This window comes from Paroedura picta, chromosome 12 (genome assembly GCF_049243985.1).
Source record: "Paroedura picta isolate Pp20150507F chromosome 12, Ppicta_v3.0, whole genome shotgun sequence".
Lineage (NCBI taxonomy): Eukaryota > Metazoa > Chordata > Lepidosauria > Squamata > Gekkonidae > Paroedura > Paroedura picta.
The window spans coordinates 49,019,330-49,042,874 of NC_135380.1; the positions used below are offsets into that span (position 1 = coordinate 49,019,330).

At 48.7% G+C, this 23,545-nt stretch overlaps 1 protein-coding gene across 7 annotated transcripts in view; it reads left to right on the top strand.

The window, feature by feature from the left end:
* Positions 1-23,545, top strand: part of SARDH (sarcosine dehydrogenase) — a 151,982-nt gene that overhangs the window by 18,052 nt on the left and 110,385 nt on the right. For all 7 annotated transcript variants that reach the window (XR_013226036.1, XR_013226037.1, XM_077306762.1 and 4 more), the window contains exons 6-7: positions 5,936-6,036; positions 17,543-17,647. Coding sequence is in view for 5 of the 7 variants with exons in the window: in XM_077306762.1 (XP_077162877.1) it covers positions 5,936-6,036; positions 17,543-17,647 (206 nt within the window). In the remaining 2 variants the exon portion in view is untranslated. The remainder of the gene's footprint in view (positions 1-5,935; positions 6,037-17,542; positions 17,648-23,545) is intronic.

Genomic DNA, 23,545 nt, shown 5'->3' on the forward strand with positions numbered 1-23,545 from the left:
CTTTGTTACAGGACATCTTAGAATCATAGAATCATAGAGTTGGAAGGGGCCATGCAGGCCATCTAGTCCAACCCCCTGCTCAACGCAGGATCAGCCCTAAGCATCCTAAAGCATCCAAGAAAAGTGTGTATCCAACCTTTGCTTGAAGACTGCCAGTGAGGGGGAGATCACCACCTCCTTACAGAGGCAGGATCCAGGGCACATTGTTATCAGGCAGATTGTCCTGGGGTAATTGCCCCTTTCCATACAGAAAAGGGGTTCCAGGACTGCCTGCGTCTGATGTTATCTCAGGCCATCCAAATTGCTGGTGAAACAAGGGAAGTCACAGCTGAAAGCTTCTCATTCTAAAGTTTTAAAATTCAGGCCAAGATGAAGGAAGGTGCCATGGGGGCAGGGGTGGCCTCTGGCGAGAATCACATTGTTGCAGATTGTATGTTTCCATATATGTATGATGATCACAGATATTTTTTATATAAAGCAATCAATCTGCAACTTTAGAATACTTTCTGTGCATGTTGTAGACATGCACAATATTTTCAAGGATACATTGTCCACAGTGAATCTTTAACCGCTCCTGCGGTATTAAATAAAAGGGTAAGGCCACCTGGGGAGGAGTTAGGGCGGGCCCTGTCCAGGATAAAAACTCCGAGGGCCCAATCAGGAGTCGCTTCGCGACTCCTGATTGGGCCCTCCAAGTGTCCATCCAGGGCCAAGCAGCCAGTGGGGAGGCGCGCAAAGCGCCTTCCTATTGGCCCCTCACCAGGACAGACCAAAATTCCATTCACCCAGCCCAGTCTGGCTGCCAGTCTGCTCCTGACCACCGCAGGGAGAGGAGGTCAGTAGGGCTGCCAAGGGGGATGAGAACAGAGGCTTGGACAGGCTGCGCCAGCCCTTTTCGCCCCAAGGCTGTCCTAACTGTCATGTCCAACTGTAAATTGCCTCAGAACCCTGAAAGAGCTGGCAGGAGGCTGCAGAGTGCTCCCTCCCCCCCCCCTTCAGGCCTGCTGCAAAGGAGCCTCTGACAGGCCCTGACTGAGGGAAGGAGGCCTTTCCAAGAGCAACGCAGGGGAGCCTGATGGCCTTCCTTTTGAGGGGGGGGGGACTTTCCCCTTCTGCCAAATAGTTGCCTGACAGGGAGGCCACAGAAAAGCACCTGACACCTGAGGCCTTCTGGGTCACTGCAGCCCATTCCCAGTTCTCTCAGATCTCTCACAACCCCACTTACCTCACAGGTTGACTATTGTGGGGAGACGAATGGAAAAAGTGTTTGTAAACCGCTTTGAGACTCCTTTGGGTAGTAATCAATAGGGTACAAAAATCCATTCTTCTAAGGAGCAACCATGAAAGAAGCATGTGGGCACATAACATTTTACCAACAGCACATAACATTTTACGCAGCCAGTGATTCACCTCCATTATCTTCCTCTCCCGACGCATTCCTCTTCCCTTGACAGGCAAGATTGAAGAGAATACCACTTGTGCTCCCATTTGCTTGAGCTTCCTCCCCAGATCTTGATAGTCTTTTTTAATAGGAGCGATGGTATTCAGGGACATGTCATTCGTTCCCACATGGACCATCACAAATGGGTAGCGATCCGTAGATTTGAGGAGTTTGGGCAGCCGTTCTGAAACGTCTTTAATTTTCGCCCCTGGCAAGCAACACACCTCTCGGGTTAGGGGGTCGGGCCCAGCCACATGGCGATCCATTCCTCTTAGCAGGGAGTCTCCAATTACCAGTACTCTCCTTTTTTTTTTCTTCTCAACTCCATTTCCTTCTGTCCCCGTGGCCTCTTCCCTTTGTCTTAGACTGCATCACACCACCGCTGCATCACACTGCCTGCTCATGTTTAGTTTACAATCCACAAGTACCCCAGGGCCTCGTTCACACACAGTGTTACCTAGAAGTGTATCCCCCATCCAGTAGGCATGCTTTTCATTTTTCTGACCCAGATGCAGAACTTTACACTTATCTTTATTAAATTGCGTCTTGTTCTCATTTGCCCATTTTTCCATTGTGTTCAGATCTCGTTGAACTCTCTATCTTCTGAAGTATTTGCCAGTCCTCCCAATTTGGTGTCATCTGCAAACTTGATGAGTAGTCCCTCCACCCCCTCATCTAGATCATTAATAAATACGTTAAAAAGTACCGGGCCGAGCACCGAGCCCTGAGGTACCCCGCTACTCACCTCTCTCCAGTCTGATTAAACACCTTTGACAACAACTCTTTGAGTGCGGTTCTCTAACCAATTCCCTATCCACCTAACTATCTGAAAATCCAGATTGCAGTCCTTCAACTTATGCATCAGAACATCATGGGGAACCTTGTCAAAAGCTTTACTAAAATCCAAGTAAACGACATCAACCGAATTTTCTTGAATCTTGCTGAACCTGAATACCTGTATTGGGATTTGTGGGATTCGGGATATATAGAATTGGTTCAGGTCGATATGACCCAAACTCCAAATAGGCCAGTTTTTTTGTTTGTGCACATCCCTAGATCTGACAGGCCTCATGTTGCTGTTGTTGTTGTTATTTAGATTTTTTTCCCACCACTCCCAGGAATCGGCTCTTGGCAGGATACATGTTGTACATATTAAAAACCCCAATAAGAACCCCATTAAACAATACACGGGCAGAAAAAGATTATACAGCAATGTTCTGCTCTTGTGTCCATGGTGCCTTTTTCTGCAGTGAGGGTGGGGGAGAGAATGTTCCAGGACTACTAATTCCCTTCCTGCCAGGGGTGTGCAGAATCTCCTGTTAAATCGAGTTAGAGGCTTGTCCAGTCTTTGCTTGAGGATCTCCTTCCCAAGATCATTGACAATCCTCTCTGGCCCTCAGGAAACTTCTTCCAGCATTCAACCAAAATTTATTTTCCTGAATCAGAGTCCATTCTGTCTCAGTTGGAGCAGCAGAGACCAAATCCTTTCTCTCTGGAGCAGACTGGGAAGTGAAAAGAGCCCCTGAGCAAGCCAAGCTCATTCATTCATTCTTTGATTTCTAGCCTGCCACTCCCCAAAGTGGCTCATGGCAAGTAACAACATCTTTAAACCGCTCCTGAGGAGCGGATTAAATAATCAGCTAAGGGCACCTAAGGAGGGCCCTGTCCGTGATGAGGAAGGGTGCCGATAGGCCCCTTCCTCATGACTGAAAATCGGGGGACCCACCCGATTGTCAGTCCGGTGGCAAGGGACCAATTGGTCCCTTGCCGCTGGACTGATGAATCGGGAGGCGCGAAGCTCCTCGCAATCTGCCCAGCCTCGGCTGCGCTCACCGCAGCTGCGCCACCGCCATTCTTTCACCCGCCGCCCAACGGTCGGCTCCCTGCCACCCTCGGCAGCCGCCCACCCAGTGCCCGCGCCCGTCCCCCCACGGCCCCCTGTCGCCGCCCCGCACTTCCTGCCGGCTTCCAGAGCACGGCCGCGCCCAGGAGCGCCCGCTGCTGCCATGTCTGCCTCGCCGCGAGAAGAAGCCTGTCGCCGATCTGTCCTCCGGCGCATGCAGCGCCCAACCCGACCACACGCCGACCCTGGGGCCCCTGCGCCGAGCCCGCTGCCTGCCTCCGAGCCTCCCATGACGCCTCCAGACGGTCCGCGCCGTCTTCCCCTGGACATCCCCACCTCAGGTAGGCCGCCACCACTCAAGCCAAGTCGCCCCCCCGCCCCGCCCGCCCTCTGAGCCCTCTCCGCTGCGCCGCGACAATCCTGCACCCCGCTAGCGCCCGCTGTCTGCGTTACAGCGGGCTCTATTTCTAGTCATTACAATAATAGTTAAAAACCTTTCTAGTGAAAGCCACAATTAAAATAGCGAGCCCCAAATCTCTGCCTCCTTAAAAAATGTCTGTTCAGACCCCCTCCAGAGTCCTGGCCAACAGGCAGGTCTTGCAGCACCTCCTGGAAACCTCCGAAGAGTGAACCTCGTCCCCTCTCCAGGGAGTCCGTTCCACAAAGCTGGAGCCATAGTGGGAAAGGCACAGGCTCTGGTTGATGCTGAATGGGCCGCCCTAAGTGGTGGGAAAGCTCACTCATAGCTTCTTGACCACTGTAGCTGGCACTTGGGAACAAACTAATTCACCTAGAGCAGCGGTTCTCAAGCTTCCTGATGCCACAGCCCTTTAACACAGTTCCTCCTGTTGTGGTGACCCCAACCATAAAATTATGCAAGGGCTCTTTCACAGAAATTAAACCAAAACTGACCAATGGCATGAAGATCCATTGTTCATGATGGTATATAAATTGGTTATAAATTGGTGGGCACCTTCAGGAGGAGCAACAACAGTTGTGGCACTCCGCCCCCCCAGCCAAGCTGCTTGCCCTGCCGCGACCCCTGCGAAAGGGTAGTTCGACCCCCAAAGGGGTCCTGACCCCTCGGATGAGAACCACTGACCTAGAGGCTGATTAAAATGTGAAATTTGCTGCCAGAGTATGCCAGAGTATGCAGTGATGGCTACAGGAATAAACATAAGACAGGTTATATAGATTCATGGAGGATGTCTATCAATGGGTACTCGCCATGATGAGTGACTCCATGTTCAGAGTCACAAATCCTCTGAATCCCAAAGTTAAGAAGCAACATCAGGGGAAGGCTTCAGCCTCTATGCCTTCTTGTTGGACCTCCAGAGAAACTAGTTGGACTCTTATATGGAAGGAGACAGTCATAGAATCACAGAATCATAGATTTTGAAGGGGCCATACAGGCCATCTAGTCCAACCCCCTGCTCAATGCAGGATCAGCCCAAAGGATGAGTCCTTCATACCTGCTCAGTGGAATCCACAAGAGCATTAGCTGCCTCCTTGCATCCTCCCCCAAAGTGGCAGCAATGCTGAAGCTGGCACCCATGGGCGCTGCTGATGGGGGTCTGAGTCAAGAGACCCTTGAGGTATTGGCAGAGTTGCAGAGGCTGGGTTCTGCTGGGTCCAGAACACCAGTAACCCTCTAGGAAATTTCCTGTAAGATCAGTGGCCAGGCTGCACCAGATATTTGAAGAGCACAGGAATGCTCTTGCAGTATAGAATCATAGAGTTGGAAGGGGCCATACAGGCCATCTAGTCCAACCCCCTGCTCAAGGCAGGATCAGCCCTAAGCATCCTAAAGCGCACCTAGCCTCGACCAGGGCCAGGGCCTTCTCGGTCCTGGCTCCTACCTGGTGGAATGAGCTCCCGGGTGAGCTGTGGGCCCTGCGGGATTTATCAGCTTTCCACAGGGTCTGTAAAACGGAGCTCTTCCACCAGGTCTAAGGTTGAGGCTGGGGTCAGCGAATCAGGGTCATGCCCCCCCTCCCCCCGGGAGTTGAAAGTGTACATCGCTCCTCTCCATTCTCTGTAGCCTTGGCTAGTGGGGGTGAGATAGGGATTTTGGCTGTCATGTTGGTATTATTTTTCTTAAAGTCTTTTAATGGGGATTTTAATGGGTTGAGACTGTTGACTGAGAGGCTGTTGTTACCCGCCTCTATCCTTATGGGGAGAGGCGGGAAATAAAGCTAATCATCATCATCATCATCATCAACATACCCATTTCCTTTGACCTTCCCTAAAAGGTCTTCACCTCCTCTTCCAAGCCTATTCCAGTTTGACTGCGTTCTTCTGAAAATGTGGGAATGGAACTAGACGTAGTCAGGCATGCTCTAGACTGCGAAAACTGAGCCATCCCTGTTTGTGACCTCTGTTGATGCAGCTTAAAATTGCCACTAGCTTTTCCACAGTAAGAGGTCAGGGGCAGCCCCTTTGGCACCCCTGACGTTTTCCTGAGGAGCAACTTGCACATTTGCTTAAATTTTGACTGTAGCAGTCATTTTGAGGGCAGCTCCCAGATTCCAGGCTCTTTCCCTTGCCAAATCCTCCCTTTCCAGGCAAACCAGAAAGGATTCCTCAGACTAGGGCATTTTTGGGAAGGTGTTCCTGGCTGCCACTAAAAGGTCGCCTTCCTTCTCTGGCAGGTGTGTGGGCCCAAGCCCTGGGGAAGATGGCCGGTGTGAACGTGCCCCTCGTGGCTATGCATCATGCCTACGTCGTGACAGAGAGGATCGAGGGCATCCAGGTTAGTGCACGGTTGATGCTTTTTAATAACAGGGAAGCCATTGCAGCAGTCATGTGTAATTGAGAAAGTAGAAAGTAAGACCTGCTTATGCTTTGCACTAATGAGGTGTAATTCCTAAAATATGTACAAATGTGGACAGGCCCCTAGCAGCCCAAAAAAACAAGCAACAGGATGCCCATTGCTACATCTCTGCATGATTCTCTGTTCTGTCAGGTCCTTTCCCGTCAGACTCTGCTGAAGTTAGCTAACTGATCATGTTGCTCCAGGATAGAGTCATAGAACCATAGAGTTGGAAAGGGCCATACAGGCCATCTAATCCAACCTCTTGCTCAATGCGGGATTGACCTAAAGCATCCATTCTCCTTGGATGCAGAGATGAAGCAGGTATCCACCTTGGAAGAGGCTGCCTATTGTGTTTCTGTAGGGGACTCCATGGATATATGAGTCTGTGATTGATTTTGCCAACTTTTAAAATGTTATGCAATGCTGGGAGAAAACGGAAGTAGATTGCAGAGATAAACACAGGCAAAACAGCCAATGGTGTAATTGTATTCAGGTACAAGATTCCCTACACATTTCGCAATTAATCTTTTTCACAGAAATTTGTTATATATGAGAGCTGGGTTCCAATATTAGAGCATGTATTATAAAAGTTATTTAAATTAACCAATGCAAGATGAGTTAAAAATCAGATCTACAGTAAACAAGGATTAAAGAGCTACTAAGTAAACTGGTTAAAACTTACTCCATTCTTATGATTGTATGTAAAGAGAAAAATTCTCTGAAGGCTAAAAAGAAAAGATAACCAGTTTTGTGTCAGGAAAATTCTAGTGTAACAATTAAAGAATCAAGAGCCAGCTTGGTGTAATGGTTAAGGAGTACGGACTTCTAATTAGGCGATCTGTGTTTGATTCCCCACTCCTCCCCCACATGCAACCAGGTGGGTGACCTTGGGCTCACCACAGCACTGATAAAACTGTTCTGATCAAACAGGAATATCAGGGCTCTCTCAGCCTCACCTCCCTCACAAGGTGTCTGTTGCAGGGAGAGGAAAGGGGAGGCAATTGGAAGCCGCTTTGAGGCTTCTTTGGGTAGAGAAAAGTAGCATATAAGAACCAACTCTTCTTCTTCTTCAGTAATATCAGGGCTCCCTAAGCCTCACCTCCCTCACAGGGTGTTTGTTGTGAGGAAAGGAAAGGGAAGGCGAATGTAAGCTGTTTTGAGACTCTTTTGGGGAGAGAAAAACGGCATAGAAGAACCAACCCTCCTCCTCCTCCTCCTCCTTCTCTAATTTAACTAACAGTTGATTTTTTAAATACACTTTGCATTGGTTAATTAAACAACTTTTATGACATGTAGTCTAATTACTTGAATTCACCTTTTAATAATTGTGTATTTTTATATCAGTTTTCTCTGAACATGCTATATTGCAAAACATGTAGGGAACTATTTTACCTGACCAAAATATTATGCAATAGCACCATTGGTTCATTGGACTGTTTTTCCGCACTCTGCCTAGGTATGCATAAATCTGACTAAGGTCAAGACTGCTGTGCACAGAGGGATCTCCTTTTAGGGTTGCCATCTTCCAAGTGAAGCTCTCTCCCCCACCTCACTCATGGGGAGTCTGCTATGGGGAGAGGAAGGGAAGATGATTGGAAAATGCTTTGAGACACCTGAAGCCTGCTGGGTCCATTCCCAGTTCTCTCAGACCTCTCACAGCCCCACATCCCTCACAAGTTGTCTATTGTGGGGAGACAAAGGGAAAATGTGTTTGTAAACTACTTTGAGACTCCTTTGGGTAGAAAACAGCAGGGTACAAAAATCCAGCTCTTTTTCTTCTAAGGAGCAGCTGTGAAAGAAGCATGTGGGCATATAACATTATATCAACATTATATCAAAAAAATGGAGGCAGAAGAAGTAGGGTGGACACCTGTGTACTGTGACTACCCCATGTGGATTAGGGCAGGGGGACAAGAAGGGAAATGATGTTGAATGCAGAACTGGGAGGAATTGGTTGCCATGTAATCTTCCCCTAAGAAGAGTCTCCAGTCTGATTTTACCTTCATGTTTCTAAAGACATGACTCTGGAAAGCTCATCTGTAACCACTGTGCCACAATTCCCAAAGGTCAGTCCTCTCCCACACTCAACTAACAGTCCACACCACAGGTTCTTGACACCCATCTCTCCACACCCACGTCCTCATTTGCCACCATGCCACCACAACATCCCACACGACACACACATTCAACCCCATGCCCTTACAGACTGGACAACCCGCCCCCCTTCCTCTTCCCACTGCCAAGCTCTAGCGCCCGGTGTATTCTTGGATACAACAGGCTTTGCCTCTAGTTAGAAAAAAATGCCATTCATACAACATGATACTTACAATAAACAATGCAAGAAAAAAAATGCCCAACTTTTAAGACATTAAAGTTAGGAATCAAAAGATCCTCTTCCTGTTAAAAAATTGCTGTCTCAGCAGCTGAATTGTTGGCTATAAGATGCCAGTAAAAAGGGAACGTGCCCTACATGGAAAGGTATTTGCCACCCTAAGAGCCATCAGAATGCAGGTTTCCTAATAGCTGCATGGTTAGAAACCAGCTTATGGCTTTAAGATTTCCTTATAGGCCCATTATGCAGGGGGGGGGGGATAGCGCACATTCGGGGTGGATTGGCGGCAACTAAAATCACCGATAACGCACGACGCCGGCTGCAACCGGCTGCAGATTTGGTGCATGCCGACCCAAAAGCCACGTTAGCGAAACGCGGAAGAAAGCGCAGCTTCCGGGTAACCGGGGCGCAACCAGAAGCGGCGCCAGGGTCGCCGCGTGCATAATTGGTTACTCTGGGTTTTGCCGCAGTTGCGTCCCGTCCCGTGCATAAGCGGTTTGTTTCGCTTCTTCCCCCTCCGCATTTTCCATGTGACCCGAAATCGCCATTTTGGCAGCCGTGCATAATGGGCCATAAAGAAACACCGTTGGTTTCTCGTATAAATACACCCAAAGCAAATAAAACCAATAGGCAAAAAGTTGTATCTTATTGAGATTTATTAAATGCAGTCCTAAATAATTTTGCAACCATTTTGGAGTGCATTTAATAAATATCAAGAAGATGCAGCTTTTCGCCTTAGGAGTCTCCTTCCTGCCAGACAGAAGAGGAACCTGGAGGTGTCTGGGGGCTCACTTTAAACATTTCAACCCGTTTTTCTCAGCCAGGGCTTTCTGACAGCCCTGGAAGGGTTTCCCAAATGGGTAGGAGTTAATTATATTTGTATATATATTTTAAAACTTGTTAAACATTTATTGGGTGACATGACCATATTTGGATTTTTGGTCATGTTGACCCACCCACCACTCTCAAAATGGCCAATGTTGGGCTTGGAGGGGGTGCGAAGGAGAGGAGCCCCAGGCGGACGTGCACACAGCTATGCCTCCTAACCATATTTTGTACGAACATGCCACTTTTAAAGCCTGAAGAACATTTCAGGGGGTTCTCAATGGTAAAAAAGTTGAGAAAGGCTGATTTGAACTGTTTGGACACATTTGATATATAATTTTAAAAATATGAAAATCTTCTTCAACTCCAGGGATTTAGAACTCTTTTTGAAAGGCTGCATGGAGAGAGCTCATTCTGAAAAGTGTTCTCTCCAGTTCTGCTTGTGACAGGGAAGTATGTACCTCAAATTGCCTCTAGATGTCCTTCAATGTCCATGTTAATTGCGCTTCAAGCAGATTCCAACCTATTGCATTGTCAGTCAAGTACCATCTAGGGCAGCGGTAGTCAAACTGTGGACCTCCAGATGTCAGTGGACTACAGTTCCCATGAGCCCCTGCCAGATTTTGCTGGCAGGGGCTCATGGGAATTGTAGTCCATGGACATCTGGAGGTCCGCAGTTTGACTACCCCTGGTCTAGGGCATGGGTGGCCATACTTTGGCTCTTCAGATGTCCATGATCTACAATTACCATGAGCCCCAGTCAGCATGGACATCTGGAAAACCAGTTTGGACACCACTAATCTAGAATGGCCTCCTTTTTAAAAGAACAAAGTTTGAGTTCAGTGGCATCTTTAAGACAAAACTTTATTCACAGTGTAAGCTTTTGTGTGCACACAATTTTGTTCTGCTGCTTCAGACCAACTAGAGCACCCACCAGAAACTTCCTTTTTTAAAGTGTGGGAAAAATATCTGCAGTGTGCACAAAGAAAATGAGACATAACTGCCAGCTAGGGTTGGGCGCCCGAAGCAGCCAGTCTTTCCCGGTGCAGTTAGCACCACAGAGAAGGATGGGAGGCGCGGGCATCAGCCGCTGGCATGTGTGTGCCCGCTGGCATGCTGACGTCCACGGCTCCCCTCCCCCCTCTGCAGCGCAGCACTGGCTGCGCTGGGAGAGACCAGCTGCTTCGGGCGCCAAAGCGCCCAACCCTACGGCCAGCTATATACTGAGTAGCTCAGGTGGGCATAAAAGATTAACATCTGCAGCCTTTGAAAGTAGGGGGCTTTTGTGAATATTTTGGGTGATGATCTTTGCCCATCAGGAAATGAAATGTGGCCTTGCAGGGGAAAGTGAAGGACTTGGGAGTGCTGGTTGTGTTTTCGTCAATTCGTCCTGTTAATGGCCAAGAAAAATAATGCACATAAATGACTGGCTACGTCATTGGTGCCATTGGGAAAGGTTTGGGTTTTTGGACCATGGAACGCACTAGCGTGATGAGGCTGTTCAATCCAGAGAGGGTTTGCACCTCACAATGGTGGGAAAAAATGTCTTTGTGAAGAGTCTTGCGGACCTGGTGAGGAGGGCTTTCAACTAAGTCCAATGGGAGGGCAAGACGTACATTCAAAGCCTAGTTTGATGGTGATAACTGTAGAGGGGAACACTGCGGATGTAAAGGGAATGGCACACATACAGGGAACTCTTAACTTAAAGGGAAAGTTCAAAAGTTACAACCCTGGGGTGCTGGTATGAAGGATTATAATGTCTCTACACTAATGCATATGGGAAACAAGCAGGAAGAATGAGAAGTCCTAATAAAGGGACTCTTATCTAATAGTCATTACAGAGACCTGGTGGGATAACCCTCACAACTAGATCAACAGGATTGAGGGTACAACTTATTTAAAAGGGACAGGCCAAGTAGGGGAGGAGTAGCACTGGATGCTAAGAATGTGGATACTTGTGAGGAAGTACATGTATGTGAGCATGAAAGTTCAGTTGAGAGTCTTTGGGTAAAAATAAAAGGAGCAGGAGATAATAATGGTATTATGGAAAGGGTCTACTATTGACCACCAGGCCAGATGGAGGACATGGATGAGATGCCCCTAGACCAGATTACAAAGTTCTTAGAGAGATTTCAATTCCCCAGATATCTGTTGGAAGACCAGCTCTGCTAAAAATGGAAAGCCCAATCAATTCTTGACTTGTCTTGCTGACAACTTCATTTCCCAGAAGGGGCAACCAGGGGGTCTCCTGTTTAAGACTTGTACTCACCAATAGGGAAGAACAGGGCACCTGGCAAAAGTTGTGGGTGTGCTTGGTAGTAGTGACCATGTGATTTTGGACTTAATGATCTGGGGGAAGAGAAAAGCTGTACATAGTCGGACATATAAGTTGGACTTCAGGAGACCAAATTTTAACAAGCTTAAAGTTATGTTGGGTACAATCCTGTTGTCAGAAAAATTTAAGGAGATGGAAGTTCAAGAAGGTTGGGAGTTTCTCAATAGTGAAATAATGAAGGCACAATCGCAGAAAATTCCCTTGAGAAGGAAAACAGGGAAGAACCTAGAGAAACCAGGGTGGCTCCTTAAACAGCTTTCACGATAATTGAATAATAAAACAAGACTCATTTAGGAAATGGGAGGTGGACGTTATAATCAAGGAGAAATATAAACAAACTAGGGGTAGAGCCCATTGTATCCAGGAATACAATGGGCACTAGAGTGTGGGGGTCATGAAAGCAAGTCAGGAGTTGTTGATGCTGGATGGAGATGTGTCTGCATGGGTGTGTTGTGTGGGTTATGGTAGTGTGGCTGAGCACGAGGGTGTGTGATTGGAGAGCTTTGTGGCACAGACGGGCAGTCAGGAGGCTTAGTAGTTTGTACATCATGGAGTGGCCTAAACGAGGTGGGAAGTATGAAGGCACTTTTTTTGGGGGGGGCAGGAGATGTTGGTGGGGAGGGATGTTAGAGGAGCCTTGCAGGGCACGTCTGGACTGTGTGGCAAGGGGCATGGGCAATAAGAAGGGCAATAAGAAGGAAGAGCTGGAACTTCTCATGCTGATGGAAAGGTATGCTCTAGTAGGCATCACAGAAACTTGGTAGAATGATTCTCATGACTGGAATGTAATGGTGGATGGATATGAACTGTTCAGAAAAAACAGAATAGATCGAAGAGGTGGAGGAGTGGCACTGTATGTGAGGAAAGGGCTTACCTGTCAGGAAATTCTAGTGAAGGAGAGCATATCTACAGTGGAAATCATCTGGGTGAAAATAAGCGAGGGGAAAACAAACAGTGTGATGGTTGGTGTCTGCTACCGACTGCCTGACCAACGAGAGGATGTGGATGCTGCACTTTGTGAGCAGCTTGAGAAAATATCCAAGCGGCAGGACCTTGTCATCATGGGTGACTTCAATTTCCTAGATGTGTGCTGGGAAACAAACTCTGCGAAGCGTCCTCAGTCATGCAAGTTTCTGACCTGCCTGGCTGACAATTTCATTTATCAAATGGTAGATGAACCCACAAGAGGTTCAGCCATACTGGACTTAATACTGACCAACAGGCAAGAGTTGGTGGATGAGGTGAAGGAGGTGGGGACCCTGGGGGGAAGTGACCATGTCCTCATAGAATTCCTTTTGAGATGGGGAGCCAAGGAAGCTTGTAGCCAGACGCGGATGTTGGATTTTCGTAGGGCAAACTTTAATAAACTCAGAGACATGATGAGTGTCATACCATGGAAGAGAATGCTGGAAGGGAAGGGAGCATGTGAAGGGTGGGCGCTACTCAAACAAGAGCTATTGAGTACTCAGAGCTATTGAGTACTACCGGGCCGCGAAGACCTCGGCGCCGGGCTGCAGCTCCGTCTTCCCTCCCCCCCCCCAAAGCGAGAAGCTCGCCAGGCCACGAGCAAATCAGCCTATTAGCTCGCAGCCCGGCAAGCTTCTCACTTCGGGAGGGGAGGGAAGAGAAGCTTGCCGAGCTGCAAGCTAATCGGCCGCTTTAGCGGCCGATTTGCTCGCGGCCCTGAGGGGCCGGGAGGGGAAGCCGCGGCCGCCTGCATGGCGGCGGCGCAAACATGCATGCGCGGACTGCCACGCACGCGCGTTTGCGCCCCTGCTGGGCGCAAATGCCCATGCGCGGCAGTCCGCGCATGCGTGCTTGCGCTGGGGCTGCCGCGCGTGTGTGGGCCCCCAGGCTGCCCTCTCCACCCACAACTCCACAGCGGTCCGTGGCAAGTGGAAGCTTGAGGACCGCTGATCTAGAGGAAGGGGTGGAGGGACTACTCATCAAGTTTGCAGATGACACCAAATTGGGAGGACTGGCAAATACTCCGGAAGATAGAGACAGAGTTCAATGAGATCTGAACACAATGGAAAAATGGGCAGATGAGAACAAGATGCAATTTAATAAAGATAAGTGTAAAGTTCTGCATCTGGGTCAGAAAAATGAAAAGCATGCCTACTGGATGGGGGATATGCTTCCAGGTAACACTGTGTGTGAATGAGACCTTGGGGTACTTTTGGATTGTAAACTAAACATGAGCAGGCAGTGTGATGCAGCGGTAAAAAAGGGGAATGCCATTTTGGGCTGTATCAACAGGGGCAACACATCAAAATCACAAGATGTCATAGTCCCATTGTATACGGCACTGGTCAGACCACACCTGGAGTACTGTGTGCAGTTCTGGAGGCCTCACTTCAAGAAGGACGTAGATAAAATTGAAAGGGTACAGAGGAGAGCGACGAAGATGATCTGGGGCCAAGGGACCAAGCCCTATGAAGATAGGTTGAGGGACTTGGGAATGTTCAGCCTGGAGAAAAGGAGGTTGAGAGGGGACATGATAGCCCTCTTTAAGTATTTGAAAGGTTGTCACTTGGAGGAGGGCAGGATGCTGTTTCTGTAATGGGTTTAAACTTCAAGTACAACGCTATAGGCTAGATATCAGGAAAAAAATGTCGCAGTCAGAGTAGTTCAGCAGTGGAATAGGCTGCCTAAGGAGGTAGTGAGCTCCCCCTCACTGGCAGTCTTCAAGCAAAGGTTGGATACACACTTTTCATGGATGCTTTAGGATGCTTTGGGCTGATCCTGCGTTGAGCAGGGGGTTGGACTAGATGGCCTGTATGGCCCCTTCCAACTCTATGATTCTATGATTCTATGATTCTAAGGGGGAATTTCTGGAGACCGTTGCAGTAAAGGGTGTTTGGAGGGGAGGCTTTCGCGTCAGCCGCGCAGTCAGTCCCTTTGCCTTAGACTGCGGACGGAGCTGGCAGGTGCCTGGTGAGCTCGCTCCCTGAGAGCCTGGGGTCAAGGGGACCGCCTGCCATCCCTGCAGCATCCCCAGGGCCCAGCCACTGCCACGTCAAACAACAGCGTGCCTGTAAGGCAGACCTGTGGCCACCCACTGGCCAGCTTTACCTAGCCTTGCTGCCCTCACAGCCCCCTGCCTAAAGCCAGAGCCAGCCCAGGGGAGAAAGGAACTTCACCATCTCAGCCTCTTCCTACCTCTGGCCACATCCCCTCTCAGGACTCGGTGGCTGGCCGCCTACCCACACAGCCTTCTTACCCCCCCATCCCTGCCACCCCCAAGAGCCCCTGCGAGGGCTGCACTGCCCATGGCAGAGCTTTGGTGGGTGGTGGGGATGTGGCAGTGCCCAGTTTTTTCTCCCTCCCCACAAGCCCCCAGAGCCCCGCCGAAGGGGCAGGGGGCTGTGAGGGCGGCAGGGCATGGTGAGTGTGGGTGGTGTGTGGCTGCAGGTTCTCCTTTAAGTAGCGGTCCGCAACCTTCCGGCTGCCACGGACTGCTGAGCGGGCGGAAGGGCCCCGCACACACGCGGGGGAGAGGGCAGCCCGGGGGCCCACACGCATGCGGCAGCCCCAGCACAAACACGCATGTGCGGACTGCCGCGCATGTGCGTTTGCGCCCGGCAGGGGTACAAACGCGCGTGTGCAGCAATCTGCGCATGCCGTTTGCGCCGCCGCCATGCCGGTGGCCGCGGTTCCCACTTTCTGCCCCTCCGGGCCGCCATCAAATCGGCCGCCAAAGCAGCCTGCAAGCTTCCCCCCCCCCCCCGAAACAAGAAGCTTGCCGGGCCGCAAGCTAATCGGCCGCTTTGGCGGCTGACTTGCTTGCGGCCCGGCGAGCTTCTCGCTTCGGGGGGTGGGTTGGAAGAGGGAGCCGCGGCCCGGCGCCGAGGCCTTCGCAGGTTGGGGACTACTGCCTTAAAGGCAAGTTGATGTTTGGTGTGGTGGTGGCTGGGCCCTGGCCCAGCAGCAGAGATCATGCGCAGTCCCCTTGACCACTGGAGTGCAGCAGGCAGTGGCCCCTGGCCCCTGGGAGTGCACTCACCAGGCACCTGCCAGCTCCGTTATCTGAGGCAAAGTGAGCGAAGTTGTTGGACACAACTGTTGGGGTGGCCATTGGGCAGCCAGCCACTCAGACAGCAGGATGATACAGGCAGGAGCATTCATTGACCCTTAAATTGCGAGACCCAAAAGGTCATTGTGAGGCCCAAAAAGATCATTAGGCCTTTAATTATAGTTACAGATAACCAATGCTTATAGGGAGAGTGTCTAAAGCTCAGTATGTGCTTAGGCTAGCAAGAAATGCTAAAAACAAGAGTTCTTTAATTATATTCAAAGTAAGAAAAATAATAGGGACAAGAAAGTGGCATTGTAACAGGTGATGAAGAGAGGGCTGAACTTGTCAATTCCTAGTTTCCTCAGTCTTCTCTTGCAAGGGGATATCTCCTACTCCAATATCTTCTCCTCCAAACTGCCTAAACATGATAAATCACAAGATGTATTAAGTCTATGGGGAACCATTATTCAAAGCCTAAAAATCATGGCTGTCTCTTGTTGGGATAAAACTCTCTTTATGTCCACATGAATGTGGCAGGTGCATTGCGTGTTAAGTTCTGTTCAGTGACTAATGTTTTTGAGAGTACAGAGGAAAATTATAGACTCCAATTAGAACATTTCAGTACATGCTCAGCAAAAAGGGTTTTGTTTGCAATTATTTGTGGATATAACAAAATTTATTTAGGAATTACCGAGAGGGCTGTGAAGAGCAGAAACCGTGAACACAGATGCATAATCAAACATAAACAACGATGTACCCTTATCCTCACACTTTCTAGATGCAGGACATACAGAGGATGACTTTCAATGTCTAGTTCTATTTCATGGTCTTAATACATCTTTTGATTTGTTTAGATTATTTGGAGTAGGAGATATTGGACCCAACATATATGTACTAAGAAAATAATAATTTATATATTTTGAATGTGTTTTTAATACTTATATAGTATTTGTATTGCATGCAGTGTTTTGTGAATGTAATGTAACTGATGTGACCGAGTGGATAAGAAGAGATTGCTGGGTGCACTTTAAGTTTTCTTTGCCAATCTCCCTACTGATTAAGGACTGGAGCACAGATATATGCTGCAGCAAGTAAGACTCCCAAGGTGTTGCTATTGTTAAAGATTCCATTTGGGGAACAACTCACAACATTAAGTCATTGGACGATATTGTTTTCCTGTTTTTGGTGTCCCATCTTTTTGTATTTGTTTCTGTCTATTTGTTTGTAATCATCAGGTTGTATGTTTTAGACCTTGTCTGAAGAAAAATTCGAAACAGAGGCCCATTCTGGAAACTCTGTCTTTCACAAGGTTTATTAGAATAAAAGAAGTCACTTTAATACACAAGCTTCTCTACATGAACTTTATTCCATGTTGATGTTTAGAGCCTGCACAGGTCCTTGTTTTGGTTGCTTTTCACACTGTGTTCTCCAGATTCTTGTTCTTTTGTTGCTTTGGTTGACTGACATGAATGAAGGCTGGCATGAAATGTAATTCAGTCTTTTTTGGTGGGTAGCTGTATTGGTCTCAAATAGCAGAACCCAGAAACGCAGCTTGGTTTATTGAAGTACTTTTAGCCAACAACGTTTTCCCCTCTTAAAATATAACCTACTCAAATGATGAATTGCAATTGAATTTCCAGAGGGCCACTTCACACGTTCCATTGTGGCAAACCCCGGTTCACTTCCAAGTAGATTCTCACTGAGGATCAGCAGCCAGGCATCTCTGAGTCACACATTTATAAACAGTTCTTTGCTGCATTCTCATGATGTGCTTTTAGATGAATGCTGAAGACTTTTTAAGCACACATCTGAACACAACCACGCATAACAGTCTGAGCAAGCCAACCTCTTAGTGTGTGCCCTGAGCAGAGGAGCATTTTTTTCTCTCTGTCTTGTCCCAGTTCTGATGGCTTTCCTCTCTGGGTATTTTTAGAATATGCCGAACGTTCGAGATCATGATGCATCAGTGTATCTGCGTCTCCAAGGCGATGCCCTTTCAGTGGGTGGATATGAGTCAAATCCAATCTTCTGGGAGGAGGTGAGTGGTGTGCCTAAGAAATAATAACAATAAAAAGGGGCACTGGAAGGAGAGAAAAGCTCAACTGAGCTTGGGCCTCTGAGGCTGCCAGAGAGGCCTGTTTAGCGATGACTGGTGAACAGGGGGCTTGCAGAGCTGTTTTCCAACAGGAAGCTGAGTCTTGCCTAGTCCACTACCATGGTGAATATGTGCTCTAGTCCCAGAGACCACTTTGGGCACAAAAGGAGGGAAGAAGCTGTTGGTAGAGAATCTGCTTGGTGTGCAGAAGGCCCAGGTTCAATGTAGTGTAGTGATTAGGAGCCACTAATCTGGTGAGCCGGGTTTGATTTCCTCCTCCCCCACAAGCAGCCACAAGGGTGACCTTGGGCTCGTCACATCAGTGATCTGACTGGTGTTCTGACCAGCAGTAATATCAGGGCTCTCTCAGTCTCACTGACCTCACAGGGTGTCTGTTGTGGGGAGAGGAAAGGGAAGGCAATTGGAAGCCGCTTTGAGACTCCTCCGGGTAGAGAAAAGCGGCATATACGAACCAACTCTTCTTCTAATGTGAAAGACCTCACCATGAGATCTTGGAAGTCTCATGCCAGTCTGAAGGGGTAATACTGGCCTCTGGTTCATCACAAGGCAGCTTCATGTGGAGCAAGGGGGCAGGGGGACATCAGCCCACGTCAGATCCTTGGTAAACACCTCCATTTCCTGCAGGAAGACAAGAAATCAGCTGACCTCAGGGGTTAGGGGACTGGTGGTTTTCATCTGATACATCTGTGCCCCCTCTTATGGGGGACAGAGAGCCATGTTAAATCGCTGTTTCCCTGAGGTTTGCTACATCAAGTAATAACATCCAGTGTGGGTGAGTGGCTGTTTATTAGCACAGGAAGCCCCCTCATCAGCTGTCTGGAGGTTCTTGTGCTGCCCACAGGCCCATTTCAAGATCACAGCAGTTCTATTCTGCTCAGGAGGGGTGTGTGTGGGGGGGAATTAGAGAGAACATGTGTATCATCCCCTTGTGTCCTGCTACTATCTTCAAACTTGACTTCTTTGCTTTCCCGCCCCCCCCCCCCCCTCCGGTTCTGGGGAAGGGAGGAGTCCATTTTGCACTGATGCTAAACACCAGGCTCCTGCTTAAACATGGTAGATGTTAGCGTGCAAGGCACAGGCTGGCTAGAGACTTGCTGTTGGCTCTGGATTTGGCATGAGTGTCCCGGACACTCATGAACAGGCCACTGAATGTGCCTGAAGGTCCAGGGGCCATTGGTTTAATTCAAGGGTGTCAAGAACATTCCTTTCCTTCTTGGGCAAACAGCAGCTTGCTTGCTTGCCTTGGTCACTCTCATGGTAGCCAGACGCCTTTTTGGCCCTCTGCAGGGTCCAATGTTTTCCTTTGTTTTTGCATTTCCTGTACCCCCAAATCCATGAATTAAGGGGCCTCTCTTCTGCCCCTACACTCTGAAGGATTTGTTGGTCTCACAAAATGTTTTATTTCAACAATTTAAATGTGGTATTAAGTCTGCAGTTTCAGTGAACACAGACTCTAGTTCTTCAGAACAGCTCTTTTTTTTAGCAACTCCAGCAACAAACTCCAAATACTGAACAGAGAAAAACAGACAAACCCATGCGCTTTTATACCTTTCAGGCAGCCCGCTGCTACCTCAGATTGGCCCTAAGCAGAGCAATACGATTGGTTCTAAGTAGAGTGAGCTGGTTGGACCTTAACAGGTTCCTTTGATTGTTTAGTTCCTTGGCTGGCAGAACCATTAATTTGCATCAGTGGCCAAATGTCCACAGACATAACACCCCTCCCTCCTAAGATAAGCACCCACCAAGTTACAGACAAAGTCCCCCAGGGATTTGGGTGCAGTACGTTACCTGGTAGAGTGCTTCAGTTCAGGAGCGGCTGGGGAAGACTTCGGAACCAGCTCTTCTTGTGGTGATGTTGGAGGTGGCATGGCCGGTGTCTCCGGCGTCTCCTGGGGTGTTTGCACCTCTGGTGCTGGTTTCAGGTTGCTCCCCTTGGGGCTGTCATCTGGCTCGCTGTCATCAGGCTAGGCCGGCACGTTGGTGAGTTGAGGAGGGCTGTGGTGAGGACAGGAAGGCGGTCCTGCAGCTGGTCGATGTGGCAACATAGCAGGTTTCCAGCCTCGGTCTGTACTTCATATGACACCAGTCCGGTTTTCTGTAGAATTGTAGCCGGAATCCATCAAGGACCCCCCTATGTAGTTGTGGACAGACCTCGGCTCCACTTGTGAAGGAGCATGGGGTCTTATGGACCTCTCACCCGGGAGGCCAGGTCGTGCTGAGATCTGGGTTCAGACGGTCAAAAATAGAAGTAAGGCGGCATTTCATTAAGAGATCAGTTGGGCTTCGGCCGGTGTCCAACGATGGGGTATTGTGCTGGTGGAACAATTGCTCTGCTAGCCTCTGATGCCAGCTTCCATGCACTATCCTTTTGGGTGCATCTTTGGTTGATCATATCATCCGTTCAGCCTGTCCATTGTTGGACAGATGGAATGGGGGGAAGTAACGTGCCGGATCAGGAGGCTCGTGGTGAAAGCATGGAATTCCTCAGTGACAAATTGTGCCCCATTGTCCGATACCAGCTTGTCCGGCAGTCCGTATGTTGCAAAAAGTTACCTCAGGACGTTGATGACAGTCTTGAAAGTCATTGAGGACATGGGAGCCACTTCAAGCCACTTTGAGTCTGAGTCCCCGACTAACAGGAATATTTGATGCTGGAAAGGGCTGGCAAAATCCAGGTGAACCCATGACCATGGGGTTCTCGTTGACTCCCATGCCTGTATTGGAGCCTGCGGCATCTCTGGACAATTTTCCTGGCATGTGCCGCAGCGCTTGACCCAGTTCTCTATGTCTCTACCGATGCCTGGCCACCACACATAGCTGTATGCCGGAGCCTTCATGTGGACAATTCCAGGGTGGCACCTGAGATTACATCTTAGGGGGCACCACTACATGATTCCCCCACAGTAGGCAGCCCTTGTGGGCAGACAGTTCGTGTTGCCTTGTGGTGAATGGGTCAAAAACATGGGTCAAAAATTGGTCAAAAACAGCCGAAGGCTTGTCCTTTGGCCACCCCTTCCACACCCAATTCAAGACACGGCTGACAATCTTGTTCCGGACAGATGCAGCAGCAACGTCAGCGGCAATGCGATGTCATCATCGATCCCCAGGAGTAGCAGGCAACTGAGGGAATCAGCATGGCCTGTGGACTTGCCCAGGTGGTGCTGCAGTGTGAACCGGTATCCATTCAACAAGACAGACCACCTCAGCATCCTAGGAGACAGGATTTGAGGTGTCTGCTTTTCTGGGGTGAAGAGCCCTAGTAGCGGCTTATGGTCTCTAAAGACAAGGAACAGCCTGCCGAACAAAAAGTCATGGAATTTTTTCACCCCGGCCACAATGGCTAAGGCCTCCTTGTCGATCTATGCATAGTTGCGCTCAGGAGCCGATAATGTGTGGGAATAGAAGGCAATGGGTGCTTCCCGGCCGTCAGGGGACCAATGACTCAGGATGGCTCCGATGCCGTGGGGTGAGGCATCACATGCCAAGGTCAGTGGCAAGTAGTGTGCCAAGACTCTGTTCGACAATAGCAGGTGTTTGATGGCCTCGATCAAAGCTTGGTGTTGCCTGGTCCAGGACCATGGCTTGCTTTTGTCTAGCAAACGGTGCAGTGGTTCTGTCATAGATACCAATGCATGATAAAAGTCCAGGAGGCTGAGGTAAGCATGTAGCTCAGTCTGTGAATGAGGTATCGGAGCTTGCTTGATTGCCTGGACTTGGACGGTGTGGGGTGGATACCTGATGCCTCCACGAGGAACCCCAGGAATTCAACTGCAGGGAAACCCAGTTGACAGTTCTCGGAGACCTGCACCATGGAACTTGGACAGGACAGAGTTGGTGGATGAGGTGAAGGAGGTGGGGACCCTAGAGAGAAGTGACCATGTCCTCATAGAATTCCTTATGAGATGGGGAGCCAAGGAAGCTTGTAGCCAGACGCGGATGTTGGATTTTCGTAGAGCAAACTAATAAACTCAGAGATATGATGAGTGTCATACCATGGACGAGAATGCTGGAAGGGAAGGGAGCAAGTGAAGGGTGGGCGCTACTCAAACAAGAGCTATTGCATGCTCAATCAATGAGTATCCCAGAAAGATGATAGGAGCTCTAAGAAGCCTATTTGGATGAAGCCTATTTGCAGGAGCTCTAAGAAGCCTATTTGGATGAACAGAGAACTTCAAGAGGAACTAAGAAAGAAAAGGAAAATGTTCAGGAAATGGAGGGAAGGACAGAGCTCTAAAGAAGAGTACCTACAGGTTACTAGGCACTGTAGATTAATCATAAGAAAGGCCAAAGCTGAGAGTGAGCTAAGATTGGCCAGGGAAGCCCATTGTAACAAGAAAAGATTTTTCAGTTATGTGAGGAGCAAATGTAAAGTAAAGGGGGCAATAGGCCCACTGTTGGGTGCGGATGGACAAACTCCAACGGAAAATGCAGAGAAAGCAGAAAGGCTTAGTGCCTATTTTACATCTGTTTTTTCCCACAGGTCAAAGGGTTTAGGCACATCTAGAGATGACCGTAGCCAAAGGATAGTGTCTGGGTGGCAGGTTAACATGAATAGAGAGGTTGTCGAGAGCTGCACTGGATGAGTTCAAATCCCCTGGTCCGGATGAAATGCACCCGAGAGTACTCAAAGAACTTTCCAGAGAACTTGCACAGCCCTTGTCCATCATCTTCGGAACCTCTTTAAGGACTGGAGATGTCCCGGAGGACTGGAAGAGAGCAAACGTTATTCCGATCTTCAAAAAAGGGAGGAAAGATGACCCGGGAAACTACGGACCACTGACTCTGACCTCTGTTGTGGGGAAGGTAATGGAGCAGATATTAAAGGGAGCGATCTGCAAACATCTGGTGGACAATTTGGTGATCCAAGGAAGTCAGCATGGATTTGTCTCCAACAGGTCCTGCCAGACCAACCTAGTTTCCTTTTTTGACCAAGTAACAGGTTTGCTGGATTGGGGAAATTCGGTTGATGTCATTTACTTGGATTTTAGTAAAGCTTTTGACAAGGTTCCCCATGATGTTCTGATGGATAAGTTGAAGGACTGCAATCTGGATTTTCAGATAGTTAGGTGGATAGGGAATTGGTTACAGAACCGCACTCAGAGTTGTTGTCAATGGTGTTTCATCAGACTGGAGAGAGGTGAGTAGCGGGGTACCTCAGGGCTCGGTGCTCGGCCCGGTCCTTTTTAACATATTTATTAATGATCTAGATGAGGGGGTGGAGGGACTACTCATCAAGTTTGCAGATGACACCAAATTGGGAGGACTGGCAAATACTCCGGAAGATAGAGACAGAGTTCAACGAGATCTGAACACAATGGAAAAATGGGCAGATGAGAACAAGATGCAATTTAATAAAGATAAGTGTAAAGTTCTGCCTCACTTCAAGAAGGATGTAGATAAAATTGAAAGGGTACAGAGGAGAGCGACGCGGATGATCTGGGGCCAAGGGACCAAGCCCTATGAAGATAGGTTGAGGGACTTGGGAATGTTCAGCCTGGAGAAAAGGAGGTTGAGAGGGGACATGAAAGCCCTCTTTAAGTATTTGAAAGGTTGTCACTTGGAGGAGGGCAGGATGCTGTTTCTGCTGGCTGCAGAGGAGAGGACACGCAGTAATGGGTTTAAACTTCAAGTACAACGATACAGGCTAGATATCAGGAAAAATTTTTTTACAGTCAGAGTAGTTCAGCAGTGGAATAGGCTGCCTAAGGGAGTGGTGAGCTCCCCCTCACTGGCAGTCAAGTCAGATTTTATTGCATGTAGCCATAGGCCATTACAATACAAAAGGAAAATATAAAAGGATTTAAAATATTTCAAATCAGT